This window comes from Arvicanthis niloticus, chromosome 14, assembly GCF_011762505.2.
Source record: "Arvicanthis niloticus isolate mArvNil1 chromosome 14, mArvNil1.pat.X, whole genome shotgun sequence".
NCBI classification, from domain to species: Eukaryota; Metazoa; Chordata; class Mammalia; order Rodentia; family Muridae; genus Arvicanthis; species Arvicanthis niloticus.
In genome coordinates this window covers 44,739,602-44,761,384 of record NC_047671.1, presented here as the reverse complement: position 1 = coordinate 44,761,384, position 21,783 = coordinate 44,739,602, and the positions used below count along the sequence as shown (strand labels likewise).

Sequence of the window (21,783 nt, the reverse complement as noted above, 5' to 3'; positions counted from 1 at the left end):
TCAAAATAAAAAGAACAGAATGATCACTCTAGAGAGGTTTTATTGGGGCCTAGTGTCACAGCACAAGGAGGCCATTGATGCACTGGCAAGCTTTCCTGTCTGACTCAGGAAGGCTGACATAGGATGCTTATGTAGTCAGAACAGGGGAGGGACAGACGAGCACAGATCCTAGTTCTGCAGCACAGTCAACAGCTTATCCATCAGAGGCTTTATGGTGAGTTAGTCTGGGAAGTGCTCCCTACCTGGCTTGGGTGGAAATAGCAAGACTGGAAGGACCATTGGGAATGACTGCAGGCAGGTTCATCTAGAGGTCACTGAGGGTCACTGAGTGACATCTCCCAGAGCTACGGCCAGCTGTCTGAGGCAGTTGTGACTGGAGAAAAGAGTGGAAGTTAGTGTATTTGCTGTCGTTTGGTTGCAGTGGGTCACTCTGTAATCAGCGCACTTGTGCTTTAGTGTGAAGAAGGACAGAGTCGGCACATTCATACAGCCAGCGATCTGTTTTCTGTGAGTTATCTTAAAACTAGATGCCATCCAGATGGCTCAGTATGGGTGCAAGAGTCAGTGGCTTGCTATATGTCAACCCTTCCCCCTGCAACTCAGAGTGGAGGCAGTTTCAGAGACAAGACCCACCTGGGCAGGAGTGATTTTGAATTGATTTTTTGCTGCCTTTGTTCTGGTTCTGTATGAAAATGCTAATGAGAGAAAGATTGGGGGAAGGCAGATTTCATTCTGACTCCCAGATTGCAGCTCTCTGAATAAAGCACAGATTCATTTCATTTCTTGAGTTTGTGCGTGTGCGTGTGTGTGATGGGCAGTGTGGATGTTCACAGTTGCTGTGGTCCTTACAGCTGGAGTGGAATTTGCTCAGAAGCTCCAGGGTGTGTACAAAGGAACCAAGCTGCCATGATCATAAGCCTGCTGATTGTCATACAAGGGCCATCATGGTTGACAGCTCCTCACTCAAAGCAGCTGGGCACAAGAGACAGGTGTGAGAGCTGTCCATCAAGCAGTGTGTTGGTAACAACTTTGATAACTTAAAGGAAAACATTACAGAGTGTTTACAGCAAAGATTTGATGTCTTTCTCAAGGAACTCTGTCTAATATCACCTAGTGACATCAGTCAAGAACATTTAGGGTGGAGTTTTCTTTGTCTTACACTAGTTTTAAAAGAGCTGCAGCGTGCTTGCCTAAAACTCCTAGATGCAGCAATCTAGGGCCAACACCTGTCCCAGAAGAGATCTGTCAGAGTTCTAGATCTGAGCCTTCCCCACAACTCGTCTCATTGTAATCATTAAATATTTGCAAATTCATCTACTTACATAGAACACTTATATACCTACTCACTTACAATCTATTTCACTGTTCTTATGTACAACTTAATGTTTCTAGAACTCTCCATAGCTCATTCAGTGGTTTCTGTATACCAGGCTCTTTTGTAAAGACTTAACAGAACCAACATATTTCATCATCATAGAAACCTTCTGAGGCGAATAGTTCTGTAATCATCCCTGTATGGCAGATGAGAAAACAGACAAAGGGAGAGTTGTTAATTTTGTAGAATCATCTATAACCAGGCTGGTATTGTGTTAACCCTCATGCCGTTTGTCATCAGTGGCATTCCAAACTGCCTGGCTATATAGAAACACCTCCCTTCTTCCTTGGCAAGATAATTCCAACTCAGTAGCAAGGAAGCAGGTGAGTGTTCAATGCTTGGTTTGAGTCAGTCACAACGATGATGTCCTCATCTCCACTCATTAGGTGTCCCTAATAAAAGAGGAGAAAGCCAGTTAGTGCTGCTGACTGGATTCAGCTTCTTTCTATCCTGGAGCTATAAGTGATATCTAATGCTGGAGCAAACATCCCGAGATTAGAAAGCAGCAAATCAAATTGCTACTGGGACAGAATGGGAAGACAGACTTGGGAGTTGTGTTTTTGTAGACAGTGTGGGGTCAACACAAAAGCCCAGACACATCATTCCTTCCTAACTGTTTCTCACTGATACTCTTACCTGCTCAGATCAGCAGGACACATCAAGCACATCTGTAGTCTAAAACCCATTATGTTTGTAGGTATTTGTTCCAAAAGAAAAAGCTGTGGATGCTGGGGACTGGAGAATCTCAGAAAGTGTGAGGAAGGGCTTCGGGAGGGTTGGGGCTGTTCAGAGTGCTTTTGTGAGTTCTGAGTAAGCATTGTATTTCTTAGAATTGGGTCTTGTCAGAAAATAGTGCATGGACTGAGAGTTTTTATCTAGGAAGTAGGGGGCGGGGGGAAGAGTGGTCCAGGTAAAGACACAGCCATCATTCCACAGTTGGTCAGCTTTGTGGTTTGTCTGGTACCTTTCTTTCATGCTCAGACATGATGGCATGGTTACAGGGCTGTCTTCCTTGCTTTGCTGTGGTCAGAGAGCAGCCTTTCAGGTCAGTGATCAAAAGCAGAGCACAAAACCCAGCTCATTGCACAGAGCACACCTCTGGAAGCTCCTGTGTGCACCCTCACATTCCCTGCATAAGCCAGAGAGGTAAGTGTATTGTCAGTTGCATCAAAAACATGCAAAAAACAAACAAACAAACAAACAAACAAACAAACAAAACCCCACACCAAGGCAGCCATTAATGCAGGACCTGACAACCCAGCCTGAACTGCAGTTTTGCCTGTTTAAGCAATTCCCATCAGTGTGCTTCTCCTTGACACAGCATCTGCCCAGACAGTTGGCCTCAGCCTCTGATGCTTACTATCCTACAAGCACTTCTATCTATCACCCCAGTGGAGTTCCTATGTCTGGTTCTTTCCTCCTGTGGCCACATCATTTACCTGTATGCAGTTCTAACATTGCATCCACTCAAGACGGGAGTCTGGGTTTCCACAGCCGGTGTGTGAACCCTGGCTCTACTCCACCCTTCAGTAGCGATGGGACCTAGAGCATTTCCCTGTCTTTCCTGAATTCAATATCACTGTCTTTAAAGGTCAAAATGAAAATGCTGTTTACCATCAGGTATTTGGTGGAACAGGGGAGGAAGTAATTGAAATAATATGCATAAAACACTTAGCATGATTTCAGGCAAATGATACATAATTGATACAGACATTTCATTATAACCTTGTATGCTTTATAGGACAGTAAAACAAAACAGCTTAGGGCATGGACCAGCTGGCTGTATTCTGTGACTTGTTTCCCAAACAAGGCATGTGCTTGACATACAAATCCTGCAGTCCCCAGGCTGGTGGAGTCAGTCTGCTCTGGAAAGACAGATGTTTTTCAAGCTTTGTCTTCTTCTTAATTCTCTTGGCATCTGGAGAGTTAATTTGCTTCCTTTTTCAAACGACAAGTTTATTCTTCCTTCTGCTGGAGAGGGTGCCTTCGGTTCTGGAGTTTGCAGTATAGCAAATTACTTTTTCTTTCTAACTGAATGCCCTTCTCCAATACCTGATTGTTTTAGACTGGTTTCTCTATTATTAATAGGCCTTGTTCCCTTTGATTTCCCTTTACTTCTAGGCATAGTTCCTTCCCCCAGGCTGGGCATTTTTTTAACCCTATGGAGTTGAGAGTCCATTGTGGTCTCAGTGGCTATGTGAGTTGGCCAGGTTCCTGATGATCTGTTGGCTGATGATTATGGGTTTCTATCAGAGTGGATCTGAATTGAAGGTGCTAACGGTAACAAGTGGGTGTTGACCCATGCTAAGCCCTACAGGAGAAGCTTCCCTGGGCAAGTATTTCCAGAGATTGTAATTCTTAAAAGTCTCATCATTGGTATCACTGTGTGATAACAAACATCTCAAGCTGGGGTGACTGCCCTCCCCACTGCTGCCAACCTGGGTCATCATAAGATACGATGAATGTATCTTATCTTCATGGAGAACAGAGTTTTCTCTACAGAAGAAATTGAAAATGTTTTAGAAAAATAAAATAGACCCAGATGTATATATTGGTCTATTTTTTTCATTGCTATAACAAAATATTTGTAGCTGTGTACTTAAATAAAATAAAGAAATGGGTTTTATTTATTTTATACTCGTAGGGACTGAAAGTCCAAACACCATAGCCCTGAGGCTTAGGGCAGATATCTCATGGCAAGAATGCACAGAGTGGGAGAAATCACATGGTGACATGGGAGACTGGAGCTAAGCACAGTTAGCTTTTCACTAGGCTCTGTCTTTTCAAGATCAACATAGCTTAAACTGCATTCACACATCAGGTCTTTAGCAATGCATCATAAAAAGTAATATGTATGACCTACAAGTGTACAGTAGGAAAATGCGATAACAATTATACTTAGGGTAGGCCAACTTGAATGGCACCCCACCCCTCTCTTACCTTATTGAGAGTAAAGAATAAAGATCACAAATGTAAATCAGATTTGCTTCACCTTGTGGTGGTGGTTCCAGCTCTGTCCAGTCTCTTCTGGTAATCTTGGATAAGCAATATCGTTCTCTGAACGATATTGCTTTTCAAATGGCACCTATAGCACAGAGCTGTTCGGAAGCATGCAAGGTATGTGTTTATCAGGTGTTTGTTACACAGCTGCCCTGGCAGAGACAGTAAGGACAACAGCTGGAAGCCGTGTCATTGCTTGGAAGGTAGGACAGCTCCAGAAAGTTTTGGTGATTGCCTCCAAGCATCCCTTCTGTGTTTATATCAGAAACTGCTAATTTATCATGACCCTTATTCTCTTTGTCCATGGAAGCCTACCTCATTAACACAGGCAGAAACTACCAACTCAGCTAATCTCAAGGAAGCCTAGCTACTATCCTTCTTAAAATAGCTAAGGTAGTCATTGGGGGGTTGGGGTATGATTTAAGCCCTTCTTCTGACATTTATAGAGTGGGTGGTTGTGAGAATATTTATAGATTATTGATTGGTGATCATCTTTGCTTTGCTGATTTATTTAAGGGATGAGTCAGGAATAAGAACTAACTGTTGGGAGCAAGACTGGGTGAATCAGGAAAGATCAGGATGCAAAGACTTTGGAGGTCAGGCCGGCCTCTTTGCTCTGCTCTGCACTTAAATGTAGCTTTGAGCCAGGTCCTTTCAAGCCTTTGTGACAGCTGTGTCACAGCCTACACTTTCATCGTGCCTCTCACTGTCACTGGAAATGTGAGAGTGAAGTGGCTCTTCTCTTTTCCTTGACTTAATGCTTTCACTAATTTCCCAAACAATCTCCACTGAAGTTTAATCTGTTTTCCACAGAGGGTCCTTTAGCATCTGCTCCCTCCTGCCCTCCTCCCACTCTACTGAGGAAATATATCTTTCTTCGGTGAAGACAGCTTAGGTGGTGGGGACCTGGAGAAGCAGGGTTTCTGGGGTAGGTGGCTACTGATGTAGGCTTTGTTTGCTATTGAGGGTATGTAAGTTAAATTGCTAGGAGCAATTGAGCAGTATAGCCTACTGAATCGCACATTCAGAGACTATAGGAGAAGCCATGTGAGAAAGGGAAGGTTTGGGAGGATGGGTGACATGATGGGAAAAGAAGCTCAAGTTGCTTCAGGCATGCAGACTGGCACTTGCATGGATCCTTGCAATGAATAGATACTGTTTTCTTAGCATAGCATGAATGTGTTTGTTGGAATGCTGGGATGAAAATTACAAAGTATTGTGAACCTCAAATAGTCATTTGTACCTAAAAGAAATATTAAATATGTTCAACACATTCACTGTACCTTAAAGGAATATTAAATATGTCCAACACACTTACTGAAAATTGGAAATATTTGCTGTGGTGCTGAAAGCTCACAATTCCCTCATCCAATACTCTGCTGATAATTTTTGTAACTCATCTTCCCTGGAGCAAACAATAGGAGATACTGGAGGTGAGCAGATGCAGCAGACAGTTGGTAAGATAAAGATGAAGTGCAGGCACTTGCCAGGCAGGGTAGAGTTTAGTACTTAGCAGAACTCCACCGTTATTCCTTCCCAAGGCTCTGTTACAGAGATTAGGCCATGTGTGCAGATAATGAAGGGAAAGGTATCTTAGAGAGCTTACATTGTAGGACTGAGAGTATGCAAGAAGCAAGAAAGAGAGCTGGGATTGGAAGTAAAGCTTACTAAGGGAAATCTTAGAGCAGAGTATGTGGTCTGGGACACAGTCTGGTCCAGGAAACTTTATACTCTACTTCCTATTTCAACATAAAGTGTGTTTATAAGTTCTTCTCTCATTCTCCTACCTCATGCTTCTAGTATAGGTCTTATTTGGGGACCACTAGCCTTTGTGTCACTCCCTAAATCTTACAAATTATACATACATGTGTATTATATATGACATATCAATTAAATTATTATTATTATTATTATTATTATTATTATTATTATTATTACTACATTTCTAGACTTTGGAGGTAACCTCAGCTGAAATGTGTGCTAAACAACATTTAAAAACAAACAAACAAACAAACAAAAAATGAATCCAAACCAAACCTGTTGCCTAGAAATTGTGGGGTGCTGAAAATGTTGATTGGGTTTGGCTACAATGAGTTTCTTGTTCCCACTTTTCACACACCCTGTGTGGGATTGCAGGGTGAGCAACTTGACTCCAGAGTAGGTGCAGTGAAGGGATGTAATTAGCCTATTAAACTCTGCTAATGTCTTGTAAAGTCACTCAAGTGAGAAGGGCAGATATATCAGTTCCACTTGGACCCTGCTACAGGGAGCATTGTGTTTCTTCCCTGCTATTTATAGACCCTGAAGGTAGGAGCAGCTGGCTCAGCAAGACCCAGCTTTTGTTTGTTTCTTTGCTTGTTTTGTCAAACAGAAATATAATGGATTCCATAGAATATATATATCCCTAGACTTGTGCTTTACTACTTGTCAAATTGAGAGCCCCTGTCTAAAGTCCTCACACCCTCTCAGTGCACAGAGCCCAGCATATCTTCTCTCTGATACATGCTCATACAATTACTAAAAGGGGTCAGCTTTGCAGTTGGCAGACAGTGAATGCAGTGTAGCTGGCATCAAAAACCTATTGGGAGCTTTTGTGTTTCTGTTTGGTGATACAGAGTGTAGTACCAGGACTCACACATAATTTTTATGATGAACACCTACATAAACGCTTTACTGTGTTCTGGAAACTTCTGTGAGCCTCAGATTGTTAAATTCTGTTAACTAGTTTATCTACTGATGTAGAAAATGTACTAGACATGAAGCTTCATTACCTTAAGTGGCAAGACAGTGAATACTTGAACATGTTGACACCACAGCCACCTAACAGCTTCAGAACTTTCCCATTGACTTGAAATGGAGCTCTGTACCCTTAAGAGATAAACCATCATTCCCTGCCTACTCAGTTTACAGGGACCTCTCTCATGTCCTTCATTTATATGCATTGGACTGATACACATATCCCATATAATTAGAACCAGGCAATGATGGCCCTTTTGTGCCTGGTTTGTTTCACTTAACACAATGTCTTCTAGACATTAATGTGTTCGTTAATGCTGTAGCGTTTATAAGAATTCCGTTGTTTTCTAAAAGAACTGCAGTCCATTGAAAGGATAGTCTATATTCTGGTTTTCATTTATGTATCAATGGTTACCTGGGTTGCTTTCGCTTTTTAGCTATTGTGAATAACAGCATTGCTGTGCACATGGGCACACAAATCCTTGTGCGAATTCTCATTAGAAGCTTTGGAATAAATACTTAAGAACTGAAGTTGCCGTATCATGTGGTGTTTTCATATGTTATGTTCTGGGAGATTCCCATGCTATTTCCAGCAATTCTGTTCTAAAGGTAGACTCATCAGGACTTGCTAAGCATTCGATGTTAGTAGTTCAAAAAGAAAGCTGAAGAGTTGCTTCAAAAATTTCACTGGAAATGGGAGAACTATGGGGCCATTTACTGGGCTAAGGAATCCTGGAAGCACTTTGATGTTGTGTGGGTGAGGATTATGGAGAAATAGTGAAGGTTCTGTTCAAAGAATTCTGTATTTTTCATGGCTCCTAAACAGATGATATCATCAGACAAGCAATTTTATGCACTTATCTGTAATTCCAGGGTAAGGACTAGAAATGTGCTTCTTGTGCATTATCATTTGGCATGTAAATAATATTTAAAATCATAAGACTAAATGCAGTCATTTAGTGGGATGTAGTTCTGCATAGAGCCCAACATTTAGAGATCTGACCAAGAAGGTTCTAGCAAAGGAGAATGAGGCAGGAACTCTAGTATAAGAAACCCAGTAAACTATGGGTTTTTCTAAGACATGAAAACCAAGTGTGTTGTGTGGGAAGGAGTGGTTACTTCCCCAAGGAGCGTAATGTAGCAACTGTGTGATGATTGCATTTGGCACAGTGAGGGGAATCGATGTACCTGACAAGAGTAATTTCAAGGACCTGAGGAGATGGAAGTCTGGTTAGTGATCTGAGACTAAAGTAGCAGCTGCTGTTCCCAATTCCACCTGCCACCATTCAATCCAGAAGTGTCATCAAAAAATGGGGGGTGACGGCTTGTCTGGTAACATATTTCTATAGAGTAGAAGGAGGAGTCCGTGAGCAATGCAGGGATATTTTCCGAGGGAAAGCATAAAAGGGCAGAAGACGGGACTCTAAGTCCCACAGAAGAGCTGCTGTGCCAAAGCCAGAGGGAAGACAATGGCAAATCAAAAGACAAGCCAGTCCAGAGGGTTATCATGTGTTTCTGAGTGACAAGCTACAGTCACCTACTGAGAGGGAGCAAGAGGCTGGGATGTGAGGGTTTTGAGGAATAATCAAAATGTGAAGTGACCTTAGAGTAGGCAAGAGTGGCAGCATTTCCTGGCACACTGACACTTAGTTGGAAATGAGCTCAGTATTATTTTCATCCTGAGCTAGGTTCCTTCAGGAGAGCATAACTGTATCGTTTTAGTCTCAAGTCTTTTGAATAACCTCACTGCTGGTCTCTACAGTGGCCAGACTTCACATAGGTTCTCTCAATAGTGTGCAAGGTTCCTTCACATCTCCACAGTGCCCATTGGTGGCTGTTGGGTTTTTTGAAGAGCCTTCTAAATATGGTCATTCTTCAGAATGTTGTGGCAGAGAGTCCTCAGTACTAAAAACGTTTTTTGAAGGGAACCTCAAACATATCCAGGTCTGTTAACTACTAAGTTAAAGCACCTTACAGACAGCTATAGTGAAACAATCACCTTAGGAAAAGTGGTTTCTTATTCTGATTTACTTTAGGGTACCAAAGTGTTGCTAAAGAAAGGAAATAGAGTTGAAATTCAGAACTGGAAGACTCAACTTGTTCTAGCTGGAATTTTAATATAACTCTCCAAGTTTCTTCTCATACACAAATAAACCATTTTATCATACTGCAATTTTCCCAGTTCTGACTTAGAAGTTACCTCATTAGAGTTTGAAAAACTGTGTAGTTAAATTCTAAGCTTATGTAATTCATTTTAATGTTTAAAATTCCACATTTTATTAGATTTCCTCATAGTCCATCTTTGATGCTGTGATGAACATGCCCCTACACCATTTCACACCTTTCTGGTCCAGTTCCTTTGGGTGTTTTTTTCATCCTCCCTGAGGGAAAAAGATTTCATTTTCTCCCTGTTTTCTGAGCACAGTGGCTCACTCTGAGTAAATACCTAGAGAGGAAATAAACATAAAATTAAGATAAAAATGTCCACCCAATTGTTCATCTCAGATTTTTCTCTATTATTTTCTGAGTTTCAAGATAGGTTCTGGAAATTTGGTGGACAAAAAGATGAGAAACTCCAAAGAGAATCAACTAAGATACTCCAGGACTTAATAGTAAATAAACGAAATGTGAAATCTGTGGGATTCATTTCTACCACAAACCCTCATAAATACAGGCAATGAGACATTGATACTGGTCTTGTCACACCCAACTTTTTCCTTCCTGGCCTCCTACTTTTCTGGAAAACACTGATGTCAACTGGATACAATCTGAAAACAGTTGGAAAGCACCTGATGCCTGGTTTACCTCCAGCTTCCCACTACACAGAGTTTTGATTGTGTGCAGTAGTGCCTGGCCTGTGCTGTTGGATACACTTCCCTAGGAGCTAGAATTTTCCTGAGTCTCCTGTAGTGACCACCACAAATCGTGACTCTATGTGCTATCCAAGAAACGATATCAGGCATCAAGGAGGTCTTGAGCCTAAGCGTAATGAGGAGTTGCACATAAGTGTGGCACATATTACAGGGGAGTCAAAGTCATATACATTTTGTATATCATTGGAAAGTCACTGAAGGTTTTTTGCAGAACATGAACTGTCTTGATTCCCAGGGTGAATCTGCCATGAAAGAGCAACAAATGTAGTAATGAGCAGGCAAGAGTTGGCAGGGAATATGTTAGAGGGTCCTTCCTACATGTGTGCACATGGCTGGAACAGAGAATCAGATAATGCAATGGCTTCTATAACGTGTGTGAGTTTGGACTTGCTAATTCTTCAAACAAAGAATTTGGAGGCAGGTCTTTGATATTACAAGAGTGCTTAGCCACAGAAACCTGCAATTTGAGGTCCAGCTACACTATCTTTTTGGTAAATTGTACCCTGTAGTATAGAAAATCCTGCCACAGAGACAGGTAATCCCTCTATGACACAGAATAAATTTAACAGCCTAATGCATATAAGGAAAATTTCAAGATTCACAAGTTAAGCCATGCCACCTGAATGCTGGATATAGCATGTCCTGACCTCTGTTTATAAGTAAGTTTTCTTAAGCTTATTAATTTCGACAAGAAAAAATGTCCAGCCTTGGTTTGTCAAAAGCTAAGGTCACTTTTTATTCTGACAACATAAAAGCCACTTGACCAAGCTCATAATGTGTTCCCAAACCTGTTTCTGAATTTCTTTCCTAATGGCTTTTGTGAATCTAGACTGAAGCATTTTAATGGCACATTAGGGAAGGGTAGTGAAAGTCTGAGCATAGAGAATTGTGGGTTCTTATAAATTACAGAGCTAGTCACTGACTGGGGAGGACTGCCCAGTGCAATCATTTCATGAGCACATTGAACACACTGCTGACCATCAGTCTTCATATTTGTTATTAGAAAACACCTTTTATTGGAAGAGAGTGGTTTTTAACTTACCCTTCCTGTCTTTTTTGTTTTATATTTTATTCTAAAAACAAAGCAAATTTAAAGGTATATATATTTTAAAGGTACACAATATGAGGCTTTGATAAATATACATGTGGAAATGAATTGAAATTGAAATAAATATGCAAATTGAAATAAATATGCATAATGAAGTGAGTATTACTATCAAGCGAATTATCATTACCTTCTCATGCAGTTACCGTTTTAGCTTTGAGTTGATAAAGTCAGAAATTGACCATCTTAGCAAATTTCCAATGCACAATGTAATGCATATTAATCAGCCATCATGTTAAACACTAACACATAGGTGATTGGTCCCTTTTACTACCCCGAGTACAATAATTATGCAATTAAAGGCATTAAACCAGGTGTAGCAGGGATTTCCCAGGAAGACAATGTCTACTATTACTCATGCTACTTTATGTCGATGTAAATGTTTCATAAATCCCTGTGGACCAATACTTTCATGCTATAGCAACTAAGAGTCTTTGTGAATGAGATAAGCCCAGGTTCAGAGCCCAGTTTTCCTCTTTATTGATGGTTGAGTCCTTAGTTTCTACCCTCCACGGTTAATGTTAACTGTCTCATAGACTCTATGATAATGAGAAGTGATGCTAGCACAATGTAGCAATGTTGACCCAAAATAGGATGCATTGAGCATTTTTGCTTTTACCATATTCATTTGTCTCTGTTTGTCTTATTATGAACAACTTTCTCTTTTCCTTATTTCTTCCCCCAGGGATATGAAACCTGACAATATTTTACTTGATGAACATGGTAAGTAAATTATTTGCCTATAATCATCTCTATGACAGGTATATACACATGATTATCCTAGCTTGATTCATTTGACATATATATGTATATGCACACATATTTCTGTATACAGACTTCCATCTGTGTGTAGAGAGATGAGACAGGGAAACTTTATGACAATGGACTAATCTGATAAGAGACTCTTGAATAACATTGAATTGACACAATGAGAAAGTCATTTCCTTCCAGTATTACATTTCTTCTAGAAAAAGTGTTTACTAGTTTTTCTTAAAAATATTTCATGGAAAGATATTGTCTGTCCAAACATAGAGCATTTGCCAGGTAATGGTGACTGAGATGATTTTGTCAGTGTATCCTTTTATGCTTTGCACTTTATGATGGCAAATCCCTTCTGCATTTACTTAAGAGCTATCGAGTCTTACATTCAATTTTTTCCAGTTATGAAGATAAATGAGCTTAAAGAAAAGATATAGTGTAATTATGCAAAAATGGTATTGTGGGACCCAGATATAAAATGATAGAAGAAAAGTGGCAATAATCACGAAGGGGGTTGAGGACACCTAGAGTTCAAGAGCTGCGTTAGATCAAGCTTTTATCAACATAGCATGTTTAAAACATGTTTATTTTATATGTATTAGTGTTTTGCCTACATGTTATGTCTGTGTACCATGTATGTATACTGCCAGGTCATAAGAAGGTGTAGAATTGGCTGGGACTGGAGTTGCAGATTGCTATGATCCTTTTGTGGGTGTTGCTGGTTAAACCTGGGTCCTCCGGACGAGCAGCAATTGCTCTTAATTATGGATACATCTCCCCAGCTCACTTTCCAATGCTTTACAATGTCTGTTTGAATTTATTTGTACTACATCAAGGAATACTGTATGGTGTATGGCTTTCATGGTGTCAATGGGAGAGCGCTTCTGACGGGCACCTTTAGCATAAGTGTTTCCAGGTCCTGGGCAACTTATTAAGATAATTGAAGAAGTGTGCACAGATGGTAAAGCATCTTTATTTCAAAACAGTAGAGGATACACTGCAAAGGAGAAATGATCATTTGGAGTTAGAATGTTCAAGAGCCCCACCTATTGTTTGTGTCTTTTTGTTATGGGCCCCAGGAGAAAGAGTGGGTTGCTAGGAGTAGGATCTTTCTGTTTTGTTTGATAGGCTTGAGTGATGTAAGACCTTGTTTGTTGTGAATGTCCTTTCCTACAATGCATCTGATTTTAATAACATGCAGGCCCAATTTTGCAAAGCATAAGATAGTAAATAGAAGATTTTATCTAAAAGCTCACTCGGAGGATATATTTACCATAATGTAGGTGAATTCCAAACCAGTTTGGGGTAGATAGCCAATGTTTCTGCCTTCTTCATTTCTTACTATATCTTAAAACATATTCAAATAGAAGTGAGTATTGCTACATGACCATCAAGGAGCAACCCACTTTATTGTTTGAAGCAGGTGTACATGCAGACGGATGCAGGGATGCAGGTGGGGTCCTGAGTTACTAGGTGCACTGTTAGAGATGTAGTCTGTGTGGCTCAAACCATGTAGAGTCCCAGGTTGCTCATCCCCCTCACCTGATTCAACAGCGGCGGCTTTATCCTTGTTCTTTGTCGGAAATCTTCTGCAAAGCAAAGCTAAACTTGTGAAGATCCTTATTTATTTCACTTATCCAATAAGCAGGATTCACAATTAGGAAACAAAACTCCAAGTATTATTTATTCCTTATCGTTTATTTGCCTACTTGAATTGAAACTTGATTTTTTCCCAGACCCATCCTAGCTCAGAGAACTAAGAAACACCTTTGTGCATGGCCCCTGATCTTCAAGGACAAAGTCATTACTTATTTATGGTCTGTCTGAAGGGATTTTTCCCCCCCACTTCCTTCCAATGTCTTATTTCTTTAACTTTATAGCTTCTGACATTTTGGAACACATTTCTGAGCCTCAGAAATGTGAGCAATGTTGAGACTTAGCATGAAGGTGACCTTCATGAGAGCACCAGCTCTTCCAGCCTTCTATGGGAGACATGATCCTCCCATGTTTGCTTTAAATACACTCTGTGCACCTTCATACCTGAGGAGAAAGGCAGCTTATAGAGGCCACTTTTTTTTTTTTTTTTTTTTTTTTTTTGGTAATTTTAACAAAAAGCAAGTTTTCTGGAAAACATGGCTGGCCAAGCAGAACCAGGTGTTGGTTATTTCTTACCTTTCTTGACAGACAGCTGCCCTTAGGCAAGAATTCCTGTCACTTCATCATTTGTAAAGGCTCTGAGACTTGTAGACCTTACCCAGAGAGGCATTCTGTATGCCGGTTTTAATCTTGGTTGTTAGAATACGATTCATCCTGTTGTCCTTCATTTTACTTCCTCCTTTTCATTATTTTTCCTTGGAAATTGGTGATTATAGATGAGGAAGAAAGTGAGTGAGCCCATTAATCTAGTTTAAACCCACAGAGAGCCAGGAGTCAGCCAGGGACTGACTAGTCTCAAGCCCTTGGGCTCTCAGGCACCACTGAGGCTGCAGAAGGACCGAGATGGGGCATACAGGCTGGATTGCTGGATTGATCCGCAGCAGAAGACGGGAGGGGATGAAGACAAGCTCCAGCAGTTCCCAGAAGGGAAGGGGGTTCTTGGTCAGGCCGGTTAGCTTGGCTGGGTCATGGCTGGCTTGGCTAGCTCTCTGGGGTTGGCAGCTTCCATGGCTAGAATGTAGAGAGGTCTTTGGCGGGAGGTTAGGCGCTCGGTAGTTGAAGGCCTTCTCCACGGTTCTTCATGGCGGGCCCCAAAGATGAGAGGTGGTCGATGGTCTCAAAACATTTATTGTCATGGCAGAAAGTAGATGAAGCTGTACCCCATGTTCTCAGGGCAGGCCTGAGGTTAAATGCCTTTTGCAAGTAGGAGGAGGGTCTGGGCAGGAATGTTTAATTGGCTATGCCCTCTGGCCTTTAGGTATCTCATTAATATGGAGATCTCTTGAGGCTCTGTGGTCTGTAGTCATGTCGTCTACCTGTGCTATGTGACCGATGACCACAAACCTCTCTTTGGGAGGGGCTGTGGAGGGCTGAAGCTAAGTGAGAGCAACCAGGAGCAAGGCTGAATATCTACTGTCCCTTAAGGGTCTCCAGGGTTCAAGGCCTGTGCTCAACCTGGTACCCAGCTGCCTCTCACAGCCCACTGCCCCACATCTTCCCAGTCTTCCTGGGGGGAAGTTCCAGTATCTCAGATGATGGGTAAACTCCAATGCTCCTTTTCAATCTCATGGCTTCAAGATTTAAGCGTGAACAACAACAACTATGTCATATTCCCACTCTCAACACCCCTTCAAAATTGTTGCTTTAATAAAAGAAAAAAAAAAGTTATCTGAAAATGAGTAAAACAGGAGCAGACAAAGAGAAAACCTGGGATACATTCTGTAAACTCTATCCCCAGGATCTTTTTTTCTAGAGAAAATAATTGTTTTGAAGTAAATTTCATTTAGGTTACAAAAAAACCCAGGACTGCAACATTGTTCCTGAACCAAAGTTCATTGTTCATAAGTGATTGAATTCCCCAGCTCCTGATGTGCTCGTTTCTATGAGAACCAGTGGAATGGATGTCTGCCCTTTGGAGCAGCAGCTGCTCTGATTTTCCACGTACCTCTTAGAGATGACACTTCAATCATCCCTACCACCACATTTTCAGTATTTCACCCCTGGCCTAGAGAGTTTAGCAGCTGTGAAGGGCAGCTGTGTAATTTTTCTTACATACATCCCCTGTGCGTCTCCTTTCAAACGGGTGTTGTTGATATCATTCAGCAGCTATCTTAATTTACCTGAGCTCAGTAACAAGCTGAACCTTTGTTTTATTCTGATGATTCATATTGTTCATATTCACCAGCTAATAGTGGCATTTATGTGAGATCACCCAAGATGGAGATTCTTTCTACAGTGCAGCATTTGATATAAAAAATGTTTTTCATTTTGAACATGGAAGTTACTGCTCCCCACAGATACCTCACTTATACTACTTCAGAACCAATATGGCAGCAGGTCTCGGATGAATCACAGCTCACTGTCTTGAAACATATTTTTTTTATTTCCTGCCAGTTGATGTGGCCAATCCAATTCTATTACTTCTGCAATATAATATCGAAAAAATTTATGGTTTTCTTAAGTTATTCAGGAAATAAATGTAACATCCAGAGGAATAATAATGCCTGCCTGGCATATCAAAGACTTTGGTAGGTATGAACTTAGCCACAATTTAGTGTCTTAATATCATCTGTAGTCATAAAAGAGGTGGTTACAGTTCAGTCCTGAGAGTGAGAAAGAAAAGAGCTTTATATCTTATCAACTTCCTCCACGAGGAGTCCAACAGGTGCTAAAAAAGTCAAGAAGATACTTTATTGAAGATAAATAAATGTGACCCTAAATAATGATGACCATGTCTTAGCTAATGTTGTAAATAACACCATAGGAAAGTGCATTGGACATCCTGTAAGCACCCACATACAGGAGTATTTTAATAGTTATGGCCAGTATCAGCTAATTAAATATGATGTCCTAGAGAAATGTGTTGGTGGAAAGTACCTCAGACAAAGCAAAGCCACAGTGGGGAAGAATATAGCTAGAGACAACAGTGGTTGTTGACCTCAGCAGCCCTCAGGCAGAACCCTCCCCCCAGGTATCTAGATCAGGAAATTCTTAGTCCTTTACCAGAGAACCTTATACCAAACATCTTACAATGCCAAGGTCAGCCCCATAGCAAAGCATTAATAACTCTAGTATCTCTATAGCCCTGGTGTTAAACTTTATTCCAGGAGTTGCTTGGAGGCCTGGATTGTAGAAGAAGGCATACAATCCCCTCCGTCTCAAGGAAAGTCCTCGTTCCTTCAATCCTATCACAGTGAGCTCACCCTTAGATGTCACCCTCCTAGCACAAGAGAGAGCCTGGCAGGGAAAGCAAGAGCTCAGCAGAGAAGCAACCTTGAGAACAGAGGCTCAGCATTGTGGATAGCACCGGAAAGTTGTTAATGGAAATCTCGCAGAGCTCTCATAAATCCTAGGCCTCAGATAATTCTTTCCCATTCTTTATCAATTCATGAAGAGGGAAATGTCTAAGTTAATCAAAAGGAACTTGCTCCAAGTTACTTAGTCCTATGGTTTTGTGACAGAACACACAGCATTTTGGGAGATTCAAAATTGGAGCCAAAGTGTCACTAGAGCAAGGTCTCAATCCTCTAGATCTTAACTACAATTCTACCACTTCTAGGATCCTAGGAACTTTGCCATAAGCCAGTCAGTCAGTCACCTATACAACAGGACCACTTCTCTTGGACAAACTGGGTCAGCATTTTAAATCCTGAAGGATACATGCAAATATTAATGGGAAAAAATAAGTAGCATTCATTCAGCCAAGCTACAGAAAATTATCAGTGATGACTAGGTGGTTTTGTTTGTATGTTTGTTTTTGTTGGTTTGCTTGTTTGCCTGAAACAATCAATCTCACTATTCCACTGAACCAGGACCTCTTTCAAAGCAATGATGTCAAATTCCCTCTGTTATCAGAGTCATCTAAAGGGTGTGCATAAGTGCTGGGCCATGCACCTTAGTGTTTCTGATCCATAAATTAGGAGAGACATTTAGTTTTGCATTTCTTCCAAGTTCCTGAGTGACACTGATGATTCTCATTCAAGAACAGACTCCGGGAACTGGGCATATCCAAAGCATCCTTTACATTCCACTTCAACACAAATTTAGGTAACCTTTGAACTGAGAATGGAAAACAGCTTCAGGTTTCAGGAAAGGGACCAATGCCTGGATGCTCCTGATCATCCTTCTGGAGTTTGCTGTTTCTAATGCAGGCGCCAGGCTTTCCTGTCAATCCAGTTGTAGTTTCAGGGGAATGAGACACAGGCATATGTGTTCTGTAAAAAGTATACCTTGGTTTCTGATAGTGAATTTCAACAACTCTGGTGCCCTGATGAGTACTGGGCTAAGTCTTCCAAGGTCACTGCTAGCTTTTAGGTTCCTATAATCTTATGAAATAAGAAAACTATAGTCATAGAGCACAGTGGGCTTGTCCAAGGTGACATAGCTTGTTAAGGGAGGAGACTAGACTTAATGCCATGCATTCTGACTGCAGAGAAGAGGCTCATGATAGTGACAATTTCAGGGCCACTTAATTTGTATAGAGTTCCAAAAGTGTCCAATATTTGGAACATAAACTATAGAGAAGTAAATGTAAAAGAAACTGAGACAACCTCCACTATGTTAAGGCGAGGTACTGATGTCATTCACTGGTACCACTTGGGCAAGAATACTTTAAACTTTCAATTTGACTAATGCTGATTTTACCTTACGAAAATATTATCCAAACAAAAGGAAGTGTTTTCTGCACAAAACAGAACCATATTCATGGAGATAGAGTTTTCCTTAGCCATAGGCTAGATGCTACCAGAAGCAGACCATGGGGTTTGTTGAGAGGAGTTTGGACTAGCAACTCTGGAAGGAGAATCAGGTGCTATTCCCTTTGTGATGCCATCTCATCAAAACGGCAGCCACATGTAAATGGAAACGCCAACACTTCACACTCCTAGGAAGGCAGATAACTGTTGTGCCAACAGCTAACATCTCAGGTTTGTTGGCCTGAGTTTCCTACGCTGCCTTTTTCTTCTTTCCAGATATAAATGGAGGAACCCTGGAACACTATTTATGTAAGGTGTATTTCCTACAAAACTTAAGTGCTACACTTATATTTTATTGCTGCGTGTTACAACCTCAAAAGACCCATTTTAGTGCTGTGTGTCATAACTTACAGAGGTCCTAGATATCATCTAACCTTCCCATTTTTAATTTTTTATTAGTCTGTTTATTCATTTTACTTTCTGATCACAGGCCCTCTCCTTCCTTTCCTCCCAATTCCAACCTCCCACACACCCCTCTCCCATTCACTCCTCCCCTTCTCTTTAGAGACTCTCCTTAGAGAAGGGGAGACCCACCCCTGGGCTCCAACCCACCCTGGCATATAAAGTCTAACCAGGACTAGATGCATCCTCTCTCAGCAAGGTCAGAAAAAACAGCCTAGCTAGGGGAAAGGGATCCAAAGGCAGTCAATGGAGTCAGAGACAGCCCCATTCCAATTGTTAGGGGACCCACATGAAGACCAAGCTGCACATCTGCTACAAATGTGTTAGTGTCCTAGGTCCAGCCATGCATGCTCTTTGGCTAGTGGTTCAGTCTCTGTGAGCACTCATGGGCCTAAGTTAATTGTCTTTGTAGGTCTCCTTGTGGTGTCCTTGATACTTCAGGCTCCTTCAATCCTTCCTCCAGCTTCCATTCTTTATTTTTTTTTATTATAGAAAACTTTAGGCTTAATGTAGAAAAAAAAAAAAAAAAAACATGTCTACTACCTGTCACAGAGGGACAGAGGTCTGGATACAGACCATGTCTCCTAGACCCCAATCCTTTTAAAGAACAGTCCGAATTTTGCCTGTTGACCCTTGATAGAATTTATTTTGTTAGAGGTCACTGACTGCAACCTGCCATGTCTGGCTCCTCCATGCAGATGGTGCCTCAAGAAACCAAGAAAAGCAAAAACAGAAAAATGTATATCTGTACCGGGCTAGCATATAGTAATCTTACTTGTATTTCTAAAAATATTCCATAAGAGATCATGAGAATTAGGATGCTTTGTGAACAAGATTAAGGCTATATCCTGTGTGGTATGCACAGAATGAACAGTCTAGACCAGTGCCAGCAGACAGTAATACGCAGAAGAGTTCCTGGAACATGAACTCAGCCACCAAATTTCAAATAGTCTCAGGTTGAACTACAAGTTTATAGTCAGAGACTAATGGCTGCATATCATGTTCTGGCTGCTGCAGACCCACTGGTTTAAGACTTCATTGGCCTTGAGGCTGGAATAAGAGAGTTTTTATTGCCTGTACTTGGTGGAGGTTAGCATACCAGAACTAACAGGCTAAGTAAGCATCCAGATCTTTTCAATTAGATGTATGGCTGTTCTTCTTGGTTGAAGGGATTTAACATTCTCCTGGTCTTCCTCTTCCCATAGGGCATGTGCACATCACAGACTTCAACATTGCTGCTATGCTGCCCAAGGAGACTCGGATCACCACAGTAGCTGGCACCAAGCCTTACATGGGTAGGTACGAGCAGCTTCACAAGTGTTTTTCTCTTTGTAAGAACAGACCTCTCGTTTCTGATTCTTCTAGATACCACACACTGCTGGTTAAATTCATAAGGATGTGGACCTGGAGCTGACAAGCTCCTTTCTGGTTGGCTTTACGTGGGGACTATTGATTTAATGGGTCTGAAGTGAGGCTGAAGCTTCTGCATTAGCAAGCTACATGGGGGCAATCTTGATTTACCAGGGACACCAGTCACATTCTGCAAATGCTATTATATGACCTTGTACATCTGTTTCTGAGAAACAGTATGAATTTAGTCAATGACTAATTACCTGTGGAAGGGTTTTGAGATGACAGTGACCCATTAACTAGCAACACGCATAATGTCTCTACCTCGTGCCTCATGCAACTTACATGTCAGTGGGAGAGGGTACAAAACAAATTGAACAGAAAGAATCAGAAGTAAGTAGAGTCATAACATATGACAAGATTATTACCTTCAGTGTTTTTTAAATACTAGACACATGCGCAATGCAGTAAAGTTTTCTTTTCTTTTCTTTTTTTTTTTTTTAACAGTGATTTATGGAACTGGTTTTTTCCCTGGGTGATTAAGAACCCACAAAGGGGTGATTAACAATGTAGGGCTAGGAGTCAAACAGCCCACATAATCCACATGTAATTGTAGCAACAAATAAGCTACAAATTCCGGCTTCAGATGCTAGTGCTTTTGTCTGCAGAGAGAGAGACACTATGTCAGTAGAACTTGCTGAACCCTGTCTCAACTCTGGAAAATATATAGGACTATTTATCAGGAGGCATGTGGTTCTCACAGTCATGGTATGCATCTCTGTCCCATATTGTTCCTAAAGACGTGACTTAATACTCATAATTACCCATCAATTATTGGGTTGGCAGCAATAGCAGGATCCTAAGATTAGGATTTGGGTTAGATGTCTGTGTGTACGCTGGGCAAGCTGATTCCTGAGTTAACAGACCCTAGTTGTTCCTGAGGGTTTGTTGACTGTAGAGTCAAGCCTTAGCAGTGGAGATGGAACTCAACTGTGTTTGGTGAAACTAGGTTGAACCAGTGGTCTAGCTTCATGATGTACCTCCACTGCAGGGGTTAGAGTTTAAAAGAGAGACTCACATCTGTATGGCTTACTGGAGATGCCAACAGCTGCAGTACAGACTAACTGCATCAGACTTTCTCAAGGTGAGTCCTCTGAAGTCATCAGACTTAGAAAGTCATTAGGGTACTACTGTGTAAGCTGAATTGGCAAGCTCTGCCAGCCATGGGACAGACCTGCCATACTTGTGGGAGGATTCCATGGTCCCTTTTACATGTAGAAACATAAGTGCTTGCCAGGAAACAAGAGATGGAGAAATGTATAAACCAGCACAATCCAAGATCTCCACATTGGGGTATAAAAATATCCAGCCTGGTGAGGTGGGTGAGTGAACTCTCAGAGACCATTTTCAAAATTGACCGTACTGGGTTTTAAGATATTTGAAACATAATAATAGTCAAAGGGATTAAAATGTATTAGGTCTTGATGGCTGACAAGCTATCAGTGGGGTGTGGGTGGGATACCAACCAGATGAAACAAGATATTAAACAATGCAGGATTGCTACCAGATGATAGAAGAAGGAAATCCACCTTCTACTCTTGCATCTCTCTTAATTAGTTATGATCTCAAAGCTGCTGAAATAGAAGGGGTTCTGTAAAGGGTAGAATGAATGGTACAAGCTAGATTTGCTCAGAGAATTTCATAGAAAAATGTCTGAAGTTGAAAAATGGAGAAGAACAATGCTACTTTCAATTCCCCTTTCAGTTTAGTCTC

General features: G+C 41.1%; 1 protein-coding gene across 2 annotated transcripts in view; it reads left to right on the top strand.

Moving 5' to 3' along the window:
• Nucleotides 1-21,783, top strand: part of Stk32a (serine/threonine kinase 32A) — a 112,837-nt gene that overhangs the window by 70,420 nt on the left and 20,634 nt on the right. For both annotated transcript variants that reach the window (XM_034518221.2, XM_076912721.1), the window contains exons 6-7: nt 11,775-11,812; nt 19,866-19,955. In XM_034518221.2, coding sequence (XP_034374112.1) covers nt 11,775-11,812; nt 19,866-19,955 — 128 coding nt within the window. The remainder of the gene's footprint in view (nt 1-11,774; nt 11,813-19,865; nt 19,956-21,783) is intronic.